Raw genomic sequence first — 16,039 nt, forward strand, 5'->3', positions numbered from 1 at the left:
AACTGTTTATTCCCTATATTTTTTTTTAAATATATTGGGAGTTCTGGAACGCATTAATTGTATTTACATTATTCCTTATGAGAATTATTGTTTCGTTTGTCGTGGGAGGTTCTGGAATGGATTATGTACGAAAACTGAGATATATACATGTATATATATATATATATATATATATATATATATATATATCTATATATATATATATATATATATACACATACATACATACATACAGGCAGTCTCCGGTTATCGACCAGGGTTCCATTCTCAGCGGGTGCCGATAAGAGAAAACTGCCGCTAACTGAAACTCAGTTAATGGGTTCCCCTGTTAGGTAAGTTATGGCTCCGATGACAAACTTGGTTCGTTATGGCGCTATGAATTGCCGATTTTGTGTGCCATGAGACCGGATTAACTGAGACTACCATTAACCGGGGACTGCATTTATATTATACACACACACACACACACACACACACACACACACACACACACACACACACATATATATATATATATATATATATATATATATATATATTATATATATATATATATATAAGTGGTACCTTGATCTATGAGTGAATTAATGTACAAGTTTTCCAGGGTGGTACGAGTCGTCACTCGGTCGATTTTTTTGCTTTGTTACGCGAGCAGAAAATTGAGGTACGAGCTCTAGATGCTGCCGCTATGTAGATGGCGTAATGACGAAAATTTAAATAAGCAAAGAATTAAAAGTAGATATGCATATTTTCCCTGAATCTTTGTAAAAGTTATACATTGCTTCACTGTATCCAATAACATAATATGCATGTACATATTCTCATATGATTGTATTATAAAATATTAACATAGCGGTCAGTGTTTTGGTTTGGAAATCAGCTGGTGGTGAATACAGTTTATTTCACCGTACCTAACTCAATTCTGAGTTAATTTTCGTTTCTAATTAGCATTAACAAATAAATAAATACTTGACTTATATGAGACAAGGTCATTTTTCTTATACGACGTGTTTTTAAGTCGAAATATGACCTGAATACATCTCGTTGTGATTGTGAAATAAATTATTTTATTCGTTAACAGATTGTGTTGGGAGCATGTATACTGAGTAAAAGAATTTTGATTCCGTTCGCTATTTTCACTTTATTTCATCGTAACATGAGCTTTACGTTATTTATCTTTTATCAGCGCGAAAACAGCCGTAAAATGTGTTCTTACAAGCCCAGTAGTTTTCATCAAAATGATTTTCTCTCGATATTATCTACGTTAGTGTTTGATGGCATAAGTTTATGGGAGTTTTATACTTGTTGCCGATGCATGATAATAGTCATTAGCAGCTTGAACAGTTTTCTTAGCTTCAGCTACCAATTTGGTTTAAATTTTAATAGTTATTTCCTTGTTGATCTTTGATCTATAGAGAATAAAGTTATTACATAAAAATAACTCGGTCCTATTTTACATAACGTCATTTACAACATAACGGAAATTGTTTACTATTGCACAGTGGTTGAGATTCAAGCCAAACGGTTGTTGTTGTTATCCAGTTCGGTTGTACTTCGTAAAAAAACTTTTTTTCTCATTCAGTTGTTCATGGCTGTACACATTTACGCAATGAGTATAACTTTAAAACAATACTTTCATCATTCTCTTTTGCTGTTTTTGAACTTATTTAACTAGAAAATGGGATATAGTTAGGCTATCGCAATTTGGTCTCTCTCTCTCCCCGATTGTACACTGCTGCCAGCACCCGTCGCTAGCGAAATTTAAAAATATTTTCAAAATATTACCGTATCAGTATTCATTATTTTCCTTATTTAACAACATGAAACAAAAATATGAGGTGGCATTTTGAGGGTTGGTATAGATTAAGGGCATTTTAAGTATTTTCAGTTGGGAAAATTGATCTGATGTGCGAGCAAGTTGAGGTACGAGCTCGGCCTCAAGACGAATTAAACATGTAGGCTAAGGAACCACAGTATATATGTAAGATGTACTACATATATACAGTGCCCCCATGTATTTGCTTAAAATTGCCTATTTTGTTATTTAAAACTCAAGAAAAACCCACTAAAAATTTTTATAATTTTTTTCTAATAGTTTTATCATCAAAATGCATTTTATGATGAAATTGATAAAGAAAAAATGAATTTGTGGATATTTTTCAAAAATAAATTCTGTGGATACGCGAGTCCGCGATAACATGGGGTTGATTGTATTATAAATTAATGTATATACATTAATACATAATTCAATGATCTGCCCATGCCAGGATTTAAACCTGTGCTTAAATAATTTGTTTGGGAAGTCATAGTTATGATGATTATACCAAAGTCCCTCACCCAAGAGTCAAACTGGGGTTTTTGGGGTAATATAAAAAAACATACTCAACTTGATACACACAGCTATCAAGTTGATTTCAATTGTTGTACATATTGCTGTTGAATTTAATTTCTGTACTTAGAACCAATGTCAACCCATTTTCACCATGATAACTTGAATGGTAAGTTTTTAACACAGGCAATTATGAATTTTTGTCATTTGTGCAAGCATGACTTTTTCATTCACAAATATTAAGCCAGAAATGTCTTCTAATATTGAAATCACTATATCTTAGGAATAACTTAAACATGCCCTGTCTGGTATTGGAGCCACATGTTACAAAGCTACCAGCAGCCATCATGGTGGAGCTTAGTTGATACTGATTCGAAGTACAGAACCAGAACTTGACAGCAGTATGTACATTTGAGCCAATAACAACTTATATTTCTCTGATAGCTAAGTGTTCTAAGATGACTGTTTATCACCGTTTCTGAACCAAAGGGCCTGGTTCGAATCTTGGCTGGAGCAGATGCACTTTTCACTATTGTTCCTTGGAGTGTAAGTTATTCCCAAGGTATAGTGAAGTTTATATTAAATGATATTTGTGGCTTAAGTCATTTATAGCTACATTCATTTCTACCCACTTCTTTTCATCTGTTTGTTGTAGTCTCTTCTCATCTATATATCCAACTTTCTAGTTTTATCTTGCTCCAGATTGCAGTTCTCATTCAGGAGCAAATGTGACTCCATGGTCTCACTAAACTCTTTTAAAGTTTCAGGCAGTTGCAAGCACAATTGTTCACAGTTTTCCCCAAGAAACATTTGCTTTGCTGACACAAGGTGTTGAGGACAAAGATTTCTTTCCTGCCAAAGTATAAGAACCTTGATTAAAATTTCATGTTGTAAAGTCATTTTATCTTCCTAATCAAAATTTTAAGCCCAAAAGATTGTGAGGACTGGAGAAAGAGGCAGGTATCTCGTTATTGATGCTTTATTAAAAGACGAGTGAGGTAGACATAGACCGTTGCAGACGGATATGTATGTAGTACCCGAGCTGGGCCCACAGAGATCAGAGTGCACAGACAACCGATTTGCATTTCTTTACGAATACACATACATGAATAATTACAGGTACAGTTTGCATAGATACATGAATTATATATCAGCGGAAAGGCCGGAGAATTCTTTACATAATATAAAATTTAAAGGGTTTATATTTGTGACGTACACAGAGACTTGTGAAATACATTCTTCTTACGAATACTTCCCCCCAAGACAATAATTATGAAATAATAATTGGAAGATAAAATACATGGGTGTGACAATAACTATGAAATAATAATTGAAATATACACATGGGTAATGACTTCTAGTAGTGATAGCATTTCGGGAGCAATAGGCGGCCTCGAGTCCTTGAGACTAGTTGTCTTGGAGCGTCTTCAGTCTCTAGTGTCCTTTGGGGCTTCGGACAACAGGATGCTTCCCCTGACGCGGTTCTTCTTGCTGAAGAAAGTGAGAGGTCAAAGGGAGCCATTTATGACCTGTTCTAGGACAGCTCCACAGGCGACATTGCTGGCGTTGGTGGTAAATCTCAAGGCTGCTTTGGGGTCCTGGTGGTCTAAGGTGGATGGCCCTGGTGAGGGGTGCCTTCATCTATTTGGAAGCCCGTTGCTGGGAGGCTTCCCACATCAGCTTCTTCGGTTTTCCCTTCAGGACCTAGGTTAAGGGAGACATGATGTGGGTGATGTCCAGCATGAAGCGGCGATAATAATTCACCATTCTGATGAATTTCTGCAGAGATTTGATCGACGTCGGTGTTGGGAATTTTTCCACAGCGGCTACCTTCGAGGCCATGGGACGCACGCTTGTCCAAGGAAGTCCACCTTCTCTGCGCCGAAGATGCTTTTATTGAAGCAGATGACCAGCCCGTTCTTTGGTAGGAGCTTCAGTACTGCCCGGACGTGGTTCAGGTGTTCCTCCGGTAATCGGGGGAAAATGAGGATGTCGTCCACGCAGCAGACGCATAAGGGCATTTCCACCAGGATGCTGTCCATCAGGCGCTGGAAGGTAGCACCAGCGTTCCAAAGACCGAAGGTGGAGTACGAGTATACGTAGGACTCGAAAGGGGTGGTGATCACCATCTTGGGGATGTCATCAGGATGCACGGGAACCTGAAAATAAGATTTAAGCAAATCCATTTTTGAGAATAATTTTGGCCCATGAAGGGCCCCGGTGAGGTCCTGCATATTTGGTAGGGGGTAGTGATCGGGCATTGTCAAAAGGTTCAAATGTCGGTAGTCTCCGCAGGGCCTCTTCATGTGGGAGGGGCAACGGTCATGGGCTTGACGCTTTCTTGCAGATGCCCATCTGCTCCATCTCCGCGAACACGCGTTTGCTGTCCTGGAGTCGCTTTGCAGCAAAATTTACCATGTGTGGGGGCCCCTGTGGTAGATATGTGATGGTATATCCCATGTTTGGCCGGGGTTCTGGCCACCTGATGGAGCTCTGGCTTGAAAACATCGGGGGACTCGTGTGAAAGGGTACTGTATCTGTGGGGCGCAATGGAGCACACGGTGGGTACCCCAGGGCCTGCAGTAAGTGGGTTGGAATGGCAGGCTCCTGTGTCGAGGAGGCGTTTGCGGCTCAGTTCCACCACGAGCCCATGTTGCGCCAGGAAGTCCGCCCCCTGGAGAGGGACCTTGATGTCTGTGATGATGAAGGGCCAGACGTAGATGAGGCTCAGGATGGAGATCTCTGGGTTCCATAGGATCGGATAGGGCTTCTGTTTGTGGCCACAAGGATGGCCATGGTGTCAGGAGTGCAACTGCAGTCCTCTCCTGACAGTGGGAACACCAACTGCATCGTTCCTGTGTTGACCAGCATCCTGCAGCCGTAGATTGCGTCGCAGATGTAGAATCCCACAGGGTGGGATTTCGAAGGAGATGCAGCCACTGCTGCTGTTGAGGGTGGCCACCTTCCTAGTATTTTGGGAAAGTGCATGGTGGTTTGCATCTCCCGTTGTTTTTCCAGAACTTTTGGTGAAAGAAACACCAAGACGGGTTGTCCTTCCTGTTGCGAGGACACTTTCCTTTGGTGTGCTGCGTTGACATCTGGGTCGTTGGGATCCTCTATCACAAGGCTGTTGGTTGTTAGAGGTGCGGTAAGCTTCGCTGCCCTGGCAACTTCATGCAGTTTCTGGTCTTGTCCGCTAATTCGTCCATTGGTAGCACATCCGCCTATGAAATCTGCACCCATACTTCTTGCATCAGGCAGGGGAGAAAAGAGTTCCCGGGTCAGGCTGATCTCCTTCCTACGGCCGTCCTCGCCGGCCTCCGGCAGTAGTAGTACAAGGCCCATAATCTCATCCCAGGCATCCTTCGGCTCCGTGTCCCCTAGCAGCTGGTTGATGAGGTCGAGGATGCAGGCAGCCTTTGTGGGGACAGAGAGGGAGTAGGTCCTGACAAGCTTCTTCTTTAGCTTGCCAAATGATATTTTACCATGTTCACCCACAGGGTGATGTAGTCGAAAACCTCATCTAGTAGTATCAACATGACGATGTCAGCCTTGGCTTCCATGTCGGTGATGCTCACCATTCTGAAAAGGACCTCCACTCGTAAAAACCATGATGCCGTGTTTTGCTGGGAGAAGGGCAGTAAATTGACGGACTGGATGACCGATGCCTGCGGAGATGTGGCAGGGGCCGGGAGGATGTTTGTTTCCTCTGAAGAACTGTGAACTGAGGAGTCCTGCATTGTCCTTGCCTCCTACACCAAAACGCGAAGCATCATAATTAGTCTATTAATGGTGTAGGGGTTCGTCGGTGTAGAGGTTCGTCGGAGTCAAGACCATTCGCCGTGTGAGTCTGTTAATGACTCCGAGTATGGTCGACATGTGTTGTAACTGGAAGGCAAAACTGTCCAAACATCATCAAAACACACCTGAGGCAGGTGTGCCATAGTAAGTCCATTAGTGGCGTTAGTGTCAACTGCTGTTTGTATGGTGGGCTTTTTTACGTTGCATGGAACCAGTGGTTATTCAGCGACGGGACCAACGGCTTTACGTGACTTCCGAACCACGTCGAGAGTGAACTTCTATCACCAGAAATACACATCTCTCACTCCTCAATGGAATGGCCGAGAATCGAACTCGCGACCACCGAGGTAGGACGCTAATACCATACCAACCACACCGCTGAGGCGCTTAGTGTCAACTGCGGAGAGGAGCTTTCAAAGTCCTAGACTGTACACTGCATGGGCCCATTAAAGGTCTCTGAAGCTGAGCGGCCATAGTGAGTCCATTAATAGTGGGAGCCAAAACCACTGAGTCACCGTCACTCCGGGGTCACCAGTTGTGAGGACTAGACAAAGAGGCAGGTATCTCGGTACTGATGCTTTATTTGAGATGAGCAAGGTAGACAGACCGCTGCGGACGGAAATGTAGTACCCAAGCTGGACCTACAGAGATCCGACCATGCAGACGGCTGATTTGTGTTTCTTTACGAATACGTACATGTATATATAAAAAATTAAAGGTACAGTGCATAGATACATGAATTATATATCAGTGGAAAGGCTGGAGAATTCTCTGCAACATATGAAATACATGTATAAGGGTTTTACATAAAGTACTATATCCAACAAGCAGAGCAAATGAATTTGTGCAGGAAGGTAGCAAATGTGCATCATGCAGTTTTGTGATATCTTCCCTCAAGGAAGTTCATTGCTCTCAAGTGTAGTATTGAGGTTATGGAGCCTAATCTCAGAGGAGGGGGCCATGGGAAATTGTAAATGTGCATTAGTGCCTTTGGGAAGCAGGACCAGATTTTTCATATGGGTCAGTCATTCCTAAATCTGGTAATTAGAACTGAACTAAGTATTTTCCTACACCATGATATGATGTGCATTGTGAATATCATTGATGAATTCACCATCCCATTTGGGACACCAATAAGTGGAAGTAAAGTGCACCAGGTCAAGCTGTGAAAGGAACGGCAATGAAACTGAAGAAATGTAACAGGGTTGGATTTGTTGGGTTACACTTAATATGAAAGGCTGCAGTTGACATACCTAGGAAAAATAAAATTTACTTTTAAAAAATCTGGCATACAAACACTACGCCTTTCATATGTGGAGACTGACTTCTTAGATGGGAGGGAGGCAGTGCCTGAAGGCAAGAGCAAGTACCTGCCCCTGGTGAGAAAGTGTCTGGTATAAGCAGACTACAAACATGCCACCACTGGCATCCCTCCATAGGGTGGTGTGGCACCAGGTGACCCTGCTCCATACCCATTGGCCAGAACTCAAAAGAAAACTCTGTCCAGTACTCATGAAAAGGTGGTTACACTCTGGCCCAAAATTTTTTGTCCTTTTTAAATAATATCTTAGGGTGTGAACCAATCGTAATGGCATCTCACCCAACAAAATCCTGGAGAGAGGGAATTGAGGAAATCTTGAACCTTGGGTCCAGAACCAAGGGGTTTTGGATTTTACCACAGACTGCAGAAAGAAGAGCTAGCCACACCTTTTTGGGTGCTGGAGGAGATCAAACCACCAGTGTAGTTCCTTGACTCTCATGGATGAGGTAAGAGCTAGGAGGAAGACTGTTTTGAAAGCCAGATCCCTGTTCAGTGATCAGTACTATAATGATTTGGAAGAGGCAACCAAGTTCAGGTCCACTCCGAGGTCTGACTTCCCGAGGAGAGCACAGTTGTTCAAAACTCATCATCGCCATAGAGATTTCCACAGATGTGGACAGGTTCATGCCTCATAGACAGAAGACTTGGGAGAGAGCCAAAGAGTAACCTTTAATTGGGGACACTGAAAAGCTCTCGTCTTGATGAAGGAGCACCAGGAAGTCTGCTACTCACTGAACTAAGGTACTGATTGGAGAGTAACCCCTTCTATGATGCCAGTCACTGAAGATGGCCCACTTTCCTTGGTAGACATTCACTAAGGAGAGGCAGAGGAAACCAACTATTTCCTTAGCTGTTCTGTGAGAAAAGCTATTATCTGAAGGAGCTACTAGATGACCTCCACCTGCAAAATTGCAGAGATTGTACTGCTCAAGGAAATCTCCAAATGAGTGGTTGCAAGAGAAGTGTTGTGGCCAGCAATGAGCCACCAGTGTCATATGAGTACGTATTACTATAACCTGTGGAGGGGACTGAACGAGGGAGAGAGACATACGGATGGTCATATTGTCCCATGAATGTTGGAATGTCGTACAGCCTTACCCATGGATCTGGCACTGGGGAACAGAAGACAGGGAGCTTTCAGTTTAGTCTGATGATGAACTGATTTATCATCAGTGGGCCACATAGATCACAAAGTCTCTCCACTACCCACCACTCTGTCCTGACAAATTGGTGCTGGCAGTGTAACTGGTCGACAATGTTCTTTTTGCTGGGAATGTACCTGACCTTCAGTTTGAGTGCATTGATGCCCAATTGTGCATCTGGATGGCTGGGCAGCATAGCAATGGAGAATGCAGTCCCCCTTGACATAGGCTAACACAGTTTGATTGTTTGCACTGCTAGCCACAAAAGTCATTTCCATTGATGTGCACTTTTGCTGGTGAGGGGTGGTGTTCTTATTCTGGAAGCAAACTCTCCTCTGAGATGGGCTTTGCAACCTCTGTGGGAAGCATCCAAGAGGAGAAGCATTTCCAAGGGCTGAACTTAGGGGCCCTTCCCCCAAAGGTGGTTTTCATTTGAGAGCCACCGCACCAGGTCTTCCCAAACCTCATCGTTGAGGGAGACCAACAGGTGTTGGGTTTTGTCCAAGAAGGACCAGTGGCATTTCAGCTGCCATTACAGGCATGAAAGGGGGATTCTCTTGTTCAATACAGTTTCTCCGGGGACATGACGTGACCCAGGATCACTTGCCGTAGTTCTGTCCAGGAAGTTGCTGGGAATTCTTTCACTGCTAAGGTGTCTAGCCTTATCCCCAAGCACTTGATCTGCTGCTTGGGAATTGGTTTAGAATTCCATCTATCCACCAGCACACCCAGGCTTTGGCAGAGGGACAGGCAATGTTGTTGGTCCCAAGATAGTTTCCCTTACAAGGAAGAAAGGTTTAGGCAGCACAGTGAAGCAGACTTCATTAGCTCTCCCTGTAGGAGCTATATTCCCTTGAGAGGACCTGAAGGTAGCCACTTTGGAAATGAGTAATACCTCACAAGTCTTCTCTTTTGATAGCCACCACTAATATCACTTTCCCGGGGGAAGTTAGTAGAAAAGGGAGTCCATGATAGAACTATTACAGAGGGAAAGCCAACTCATGTAAAACCTACTGCAAAGTGTAATGTTGGCCAAAATGTTTAGAGCTGTTGCCACCAGAGACCATTAATTTTTTTTTCCTTGGTCAAATCATTGAAGGCCCTCCCTTCACTATGGTGACAGAGCCAACATTAACACTATCTCCAGATTATTGGACTCAATAAAGTTGACCATAGTCCTTGTTTCCTTAACTTCTTTAGTGGCAGTGTATTACTTAAGCAACACAGCACTGGGTTAAGTGCTGTGTTAAGACTTAGGGACATGTTTGCATCCTCTGGGGCAAACCAGGGGTGACAGCATGACCATTCTGCTAGTTGTGAGGGAACCAGCTGACCCACAGATTAATGAGTTTACCTCAGTCAAAACACCAAAAGCAAGCTATAATTAAGGTAACCTTACAAAAGGTCTCTCTTCTGGAGTGGAACCAATCACCCACTCTTAGAGAGAGATTGTCAGTTAAAAGTCAATGTAAGGCTGCCTCCATATGGTTATTAAGTCACAGATGAGTGCAGTAACCCCTTGGAAAGCCTTTTTCCAGGATTGAGCCATTTCAGCTTCAGGAGGAGTAGGGTCCTTGGTGACCAGGGCCCCTGCAGTTTCACAGAGAATCCCTTCCTCCACTGCAGTTGGGAAAGGAGTCGATTTCCTCTCCCAGTCTCACTTCCACTCCTGTCCCCCATCAGAAGCAGCACAGGGGGCAAACTACATCCCACTTAGATAATTTTGAGAGTTGTTCAGAGAAAGAGAGTAGGACTGAGGGGGCATGGCACCTCAGTTCAGCATTCCCCACTGGCAGGGTGAGGGTTTAATCTGAGGGGAGGTACAAAGGGAGGATCTCTGTAGATAGAGACCTAGACCACCATGATCTACAAGAAGACCATGACCATGTCCATGTCAGAAGTAGAGATAGAGAGAAGTTTTATCATTATGCACTCACATATTCCATATACATATTTCACTTTCTTTTGGCATCTCCATTGGTAGGGGTGAGCTGAGGTTGGGTTGGGCAGATGTGAAGTGGAAATATTTCTTTCTTCATCAGAAGAGCAAGAAATGGGTGTAATGAATGAAGGCATTTGTTGTAGTTTTGAATGACCTTTTCTTTTTCTGTTATTATCCCCAGTGCCATGTATATTTGTACTCATTTTCAGGACCTCAAATGATTCACTGCAACTTTCAGCTTTTACACTTTTCAGGAATATGTTTTCCTTTACCTATCTTATCAGCATGGTATGAAATTCTTGGAAGTTTATTTTTGCTTCACAGATCTATTTGCACTTATGAGTTTACAGCAATTGAAAATTGATTGATCTTTTACTTCTTACAGATGGAAGTTCTGGGCCAAGATTGGAAGTTACGTGACGTAGGGACACACCCTGTCTCTTTTCCTCCATTACTGGAACTCTGCGAACCAGTGCTACATGAAGTGTGGGAACACAGTTCAAGATAGCCAACTGCTTCGTGCTCAAAGCAAGGTGCACTTCAGGCAGTGAAATGATAGATTAGATTCTGAGTACAGTAATAATGATGGACCACTGGTCAATGTTTTTGTTACCAGAATAATGCATATTCATGTATTCAAAATTTCAAGTACATACACAGTCATTCAGATTTCAACCTTCACCAGTTGAACATTAAAAAAATTATGACCATCATAGATCATGATGATAATGAAAACAAATACTGTATATGAAAGATATTGCTATCATTAAGTTTGTCCAGCATTCTCCAGCCATGTCAGTTCTGAGATACTGCAAAAATGTTCAAAATATTAATTATTAACAATTTATTGGCTATATAGGTATCAGGTAATACTGTGCTGTGATAATATTTGGTGGTTTGATTACTTGTATGCAGACAATTTCTGGTTCAAACAAGGTTCAAACAATTACTGTTAAACAAGGAATCTTTATCAGCTTGAGTATTCTAGCTTGATGCATGCAGTTTCTATGGCAATGCATTGAGGTTATATTGCTAGATTAGCATCCTTATGCATAGCTTTTCTGATAAATTGGTCATTATTAACCAGGAAATTCTAAGACGTTCATCCTAGAAAATGAATTTTAACTGCATAGTATTCAAAATTTATGACAATGACAGTAAATTTTCTTCAATCTCTATTACAAGAGCTGCACTTCCTATATATAGGTATGGTCATATTTTTGCAGTGAAAGAGCATTATATTATCTTAAAATTATAACATTATTTTGAACTACTACTGGGTTCTTTCATTAGTAAAGTAAAAGAAATGTTGCACTGAGGTTATGATGCCACAGTGCTTTGATTTCACTGCTAATCATGAAGACATTTAGTTAAAGTAGAAGCATATATCTCTTATCACTATACATACTAATTTTGACCCTAATTTCAAGACAATAGAACTTATTTGAGCTGTGTACAAGTGTGAGTTCACGTTTGCTGAAATGTGATAGTCTTCAAAAATATATTACTGTACCTGAGCCATTAAATAATAAAGGTCATATTGGATATGATATTTGATCCATTTGGTCTGACCTTTTGTCAGTACTATACACTTGTATAACTTCCTGAAATTTCAAATAATTTTATTTAACATGTTGAGATAGCTAGTCAAATCCCATTTGTCATTGAAAAATCAGTCCAGTGTAAAAATCATATGTTACATCTTACCAATGGCTCTTTTAGGCAAGATAAATCTCTATGGTTGAGAAATTTGCAATCAACATAAATAAATGTTCTCACAATAAGGGTACCTCACGTGAGGTAGTAATAATTAAATTACAATAATGTTCATTAGTCAAAAGGAACATTGATAAAAAAAAATATACCATTAAGTTGCAGTATGTGACAGGAGAACTTTAACTGCAAATGTGATATGACAGCTTTAGTAATAGTACATAGTTTGGAAGAAAAACCTTGCAGTTTACAAAGACTTGACCAGAAATAAATACCCTTCAAAATTTGGCAAAGATAGCAAAGCTTAAGTTTACTCTTTTCTGTTGTACAAGCCATGCAGACTGTATCGTAAGCTAGTACAAGACAGATTCACTAGAACCAAAGAGACAATAGTCACCTCATTAATCATTTCTAGTCCTTTTTATGTGTATTTTGAAACTCAAATACATTTCATGTGGATCAGGGCAGAAACTGATGCACTGTTTGTGTATCTCTTGTTTTAAGACTTGTTTAAGACTTGTTTTGTGCAATAGGTGGCTTGAAATTATAACTCATATTCTGTAAAAATGAGTATCTTTGTGACTCCTAAATATTTTCAGGACATTACCGTATTATTAGTTTTTTATATATTTTTGTATGTGTATTTCAAAGAAAATAATGGGTATTCAGTATTCAACAAACCATATGATTAGACTAGCATATTTGATTTTTGTGACCTTTTCCCTGCTATGAAATGTGACAAAATTGAAAAAAAAAAATTATCAGTAACTACCTCTTTTTTAAGAAAACTTTAGGCTTACATTGTTTCCATTTGTAGTATAGAAGTACAATTGTAAATATTGTATAGAAAAACTCATATTAGAGAGTTTTTGAGTTAATCATAGCATTAGAAATTCTACTTCCATTCCATTACATTGCTATTGTAGCTAACTGAATTTTTATAAGCAGAGTCCTGAAAACATTATGGAGTATTAATATTGTCAATAAAATGACAAAATCTCAGTATGAAACAAAATATTTTACTAAGCTTGTGGTTGTTAACATTCACAATACTCTTGAAATTATTCTGTTCATTACAGTTACATTGGCCCTTGCATCTAAAATGCATTCTAAAGTGAGTTCTGATACATATCAAACATTTTTTGACAAAACTTAGAGAAATCTAAGTTAATGTCAGAAAGAAAAACTAGTGCATTAAGCAAAGACTTTTGGGAGATTATGTAATTCAAAGTAGTGCACAAATCATAGAAATTTAGATTTTTCCCTACAGTTTCAGTCATCTTAACCATATCAAAATAGAATGAGGGTTTGGAACTCATCTTTGATCCACAAGTAACCTACGTGCCTTTAATTGCAGTTCAAGCATTTATAAACTTAAGAAAGAATCTTTAGATTTAGATCTATGACTAGAAGTAAGAATTTGTAAATACTATTAGAAACTGAAAGTTTTAGAAAATACCTTCACTTTAATATTATTCTTTAAAGTGTTATTTTACCAAAGTATTTTGGTGCGGTCAGCATTTTTATTCGAGTCCATTTGTTAAAATGGTTTTTAACAAAATATTGACCTATACTACTCCTACTAACACATAACCTTCATTTTCATATATTACTGGTTTTTGGTGTTGTTATTTCATGTCATGGGCTGCTGTATGTGCAGTATCATTAAACCTTTAATAATTGTGTAGATCTGTCTTCGTCTCATATACAGTGTTAGAGGCTAGAGTATTCTGTTTAGATTTTAATAATTGCCAAAAACCAATAATAACAAGGAAAGTTTCTAGTGAAGTTTGGTCTAAAACTCTCAGTCTTCTTACACTGTCTGTATAAAGGAAGAAAAATAAAGTGACTGACTATATTAACATTCAATGAGATAAGCAATTTGTTTTTTCCAAGAAGTAATGTGGGATGATCCTCTTGTTGAGAGAATTGTTGAAATATGTTGTACTGTAGTAATGTTCTTAGTTCAAACTGCTGTTCTCATTAATGTTAATGTTCCCAAGAGGTGCTATATGATGATCTATATTTTTATTCTTGTTGCATGGACTAGTGTATATTAATATATTTTGTACTGTTGTACATTTCATAATTTATTGTAAGTTATGTATCAATAAGAGGAATGAAATTAATGTGCTATTATTTTGAATAACCTTCCAGATCCTAAGTTTGTCCAAAAATTTTTGGACAAACTTACAAGTTAATAATTTTTTAAAAGCAATACGTACAATAAAATTTCACCCAACAACTAGCACAATGACATTAGTAAGATAATGCTTCAAATTCTGCTTTAAACTGCCCCAAATAATGGACAACATCCATTGCAGAAATTTAAAATCTTCAACATTCACAACTTTAAATTTTTGAGGAGTTTTCATCAATATAAAATATAATTTTTTGCTTAAATAACAAACACTAATGTTCAACACTTCAAGTGGTTTAGTTAAAGAAGAGCAAATTGTAATTTTTAGTAGTTTTTGTTTCATGACTCTTTAGATTTTGCTTGACATGACTGAAAATATTAAGTCAAGAAAAATATAAAAGCTGACCAACATGAGATTCAAATTCTGTAGACAATAATACTTGAAAGAAGTGAAAGGTATTGCTGGATCCATGAGGAGAAAAAATACTGAAAAAAGTCATGATAACCTCTGCCATTGTTTGAAAAATATTACAATTAATTTCATGACCATTAATTTCAATGTAGAAAACTTGAAAATTGGCAGGAAAACACATTAAAGCAAGAGTTGACATAAATTTGTACAATACATATAATTACATGGCTCATTTGTTTCATGACTATGACAAATTTTTAATCAATTTGTATTTTTCATAGCTAACAAACCTGAGGTCTTAATGTTTTACTGCCCACCTCTGTTATTATATTTCCTGGGTTGGGAAAAGGGTAAAAGACTGAAGCGTCATGAGGTACGGTGCACGGTCTCTGACCAGCTATCGTCTCGTATGCACAGAGGTTGCCAGATCTCACAGACTCCTCACCTTAAAATCTTTTGATTGCTTTAACCAGTTACCAGCTGGTGCTTGGAAAGTTATTCTCTTGTTAAGACCTCAGGTTTGTTAGCTATGAAAAATACAAATTGATTAAAAATTTGTCATTTGTTCATATGTGGAAGAAACCTTCGGTCTTAACAATAGGATAGATTTATACTTGGAGGGAGGTAGAAGTATTCTATGGCTGGGAGTTAACCCACCTGACCACCCTTTCTAGAAGGATGAATTCTAAAGGTGGTGGTTCAATGTCCGTGAGAAGATAGATAAACCAATATCTAACTACTCAGCTATCTGGGCTGAAATACAATGATATATGAGCAGATTCATATATCATTGTATATGAATCCAGAGAGCCAAAGAAAATTCTGACTGTTCATATAAGAAACCATATCAGCCACAGAGGTTTGTTACCACTACTCACTCCTTGCTAGAGAGAGAGGAGTATTTGCTACTGAATAGGAGGTTTGATTGTTTCAAAAACAATGCAAAACAACTATCAGTATGCCTGTAGGAGGAAGAAAGGAACAAAGAGAAAGAAAGATACCAGCCAAGTCACTCACTCTCGCTTCCACACAATCATCATAGGTAAGATACAAACTGCCCTGTGAAGGGCACTGGGTGAATTACACAATTTTAGGGCAGCCACCACAGGACCCAAGGAAAACATGTCCAAAGACCTATGGGCAACGTCTCTTAGGTAAAATGAAGTGAACGTGGATTGTCGCAACCAGGTACCAGTGCTCAAAAATTCTATGAACAGCAAAGTTTTTCTTAAATCCCAG

General features: G+C 39.4%; 1 protein-coding gene across 3 annotated transcripts in view; it reads left to right on the forward strand.

Annotated features, from left to right (window-relative positions):
* The window catches only part of LOC135196156 (E3 ubiquitin-protein ligase RNF43-like), a 147,542-nt gene extending 133,165 nt beyond the window's left edge, over nucleotides 1–14,377 (forward strand). For all 3 annotated transcript variants that reach the window (XM_064222720.1, XM_064222722.1, XM_064222721.1), the window contains one exon: nucleotides 10,921–14,377. In XM_064222720.1, the coding sequence (XP_064078790.1) occupies nucleotides 10,921–10,955 (35 nt within the window). In that variant the 3' untranslated portion in view covers nucleotides 10,956–14,377. The remainder of the gene's footprint in view (nucleotides 1–10,920) is intronic.
* The last annotated feature ends 1,662 nt before the right edge of the window (nucleotides 14,378–16,039 follow it).

Source organism: Macrobrachium nipponense, chromosome 17, assembly GCF_015104395.2.
Source record: "Macrobrachium nipponense isolate FS-2020 chromosome 17, ASM1510439v2, whole genome shotgun sequence".
Taxonomy (NCBI): domain Eukaryota; kingdom Metazoa; phylum Arthropoda; class Malacostraca; order Decapoda; family Palaemonidae; genus Macrobrachium; species Macrobrachium nipponense.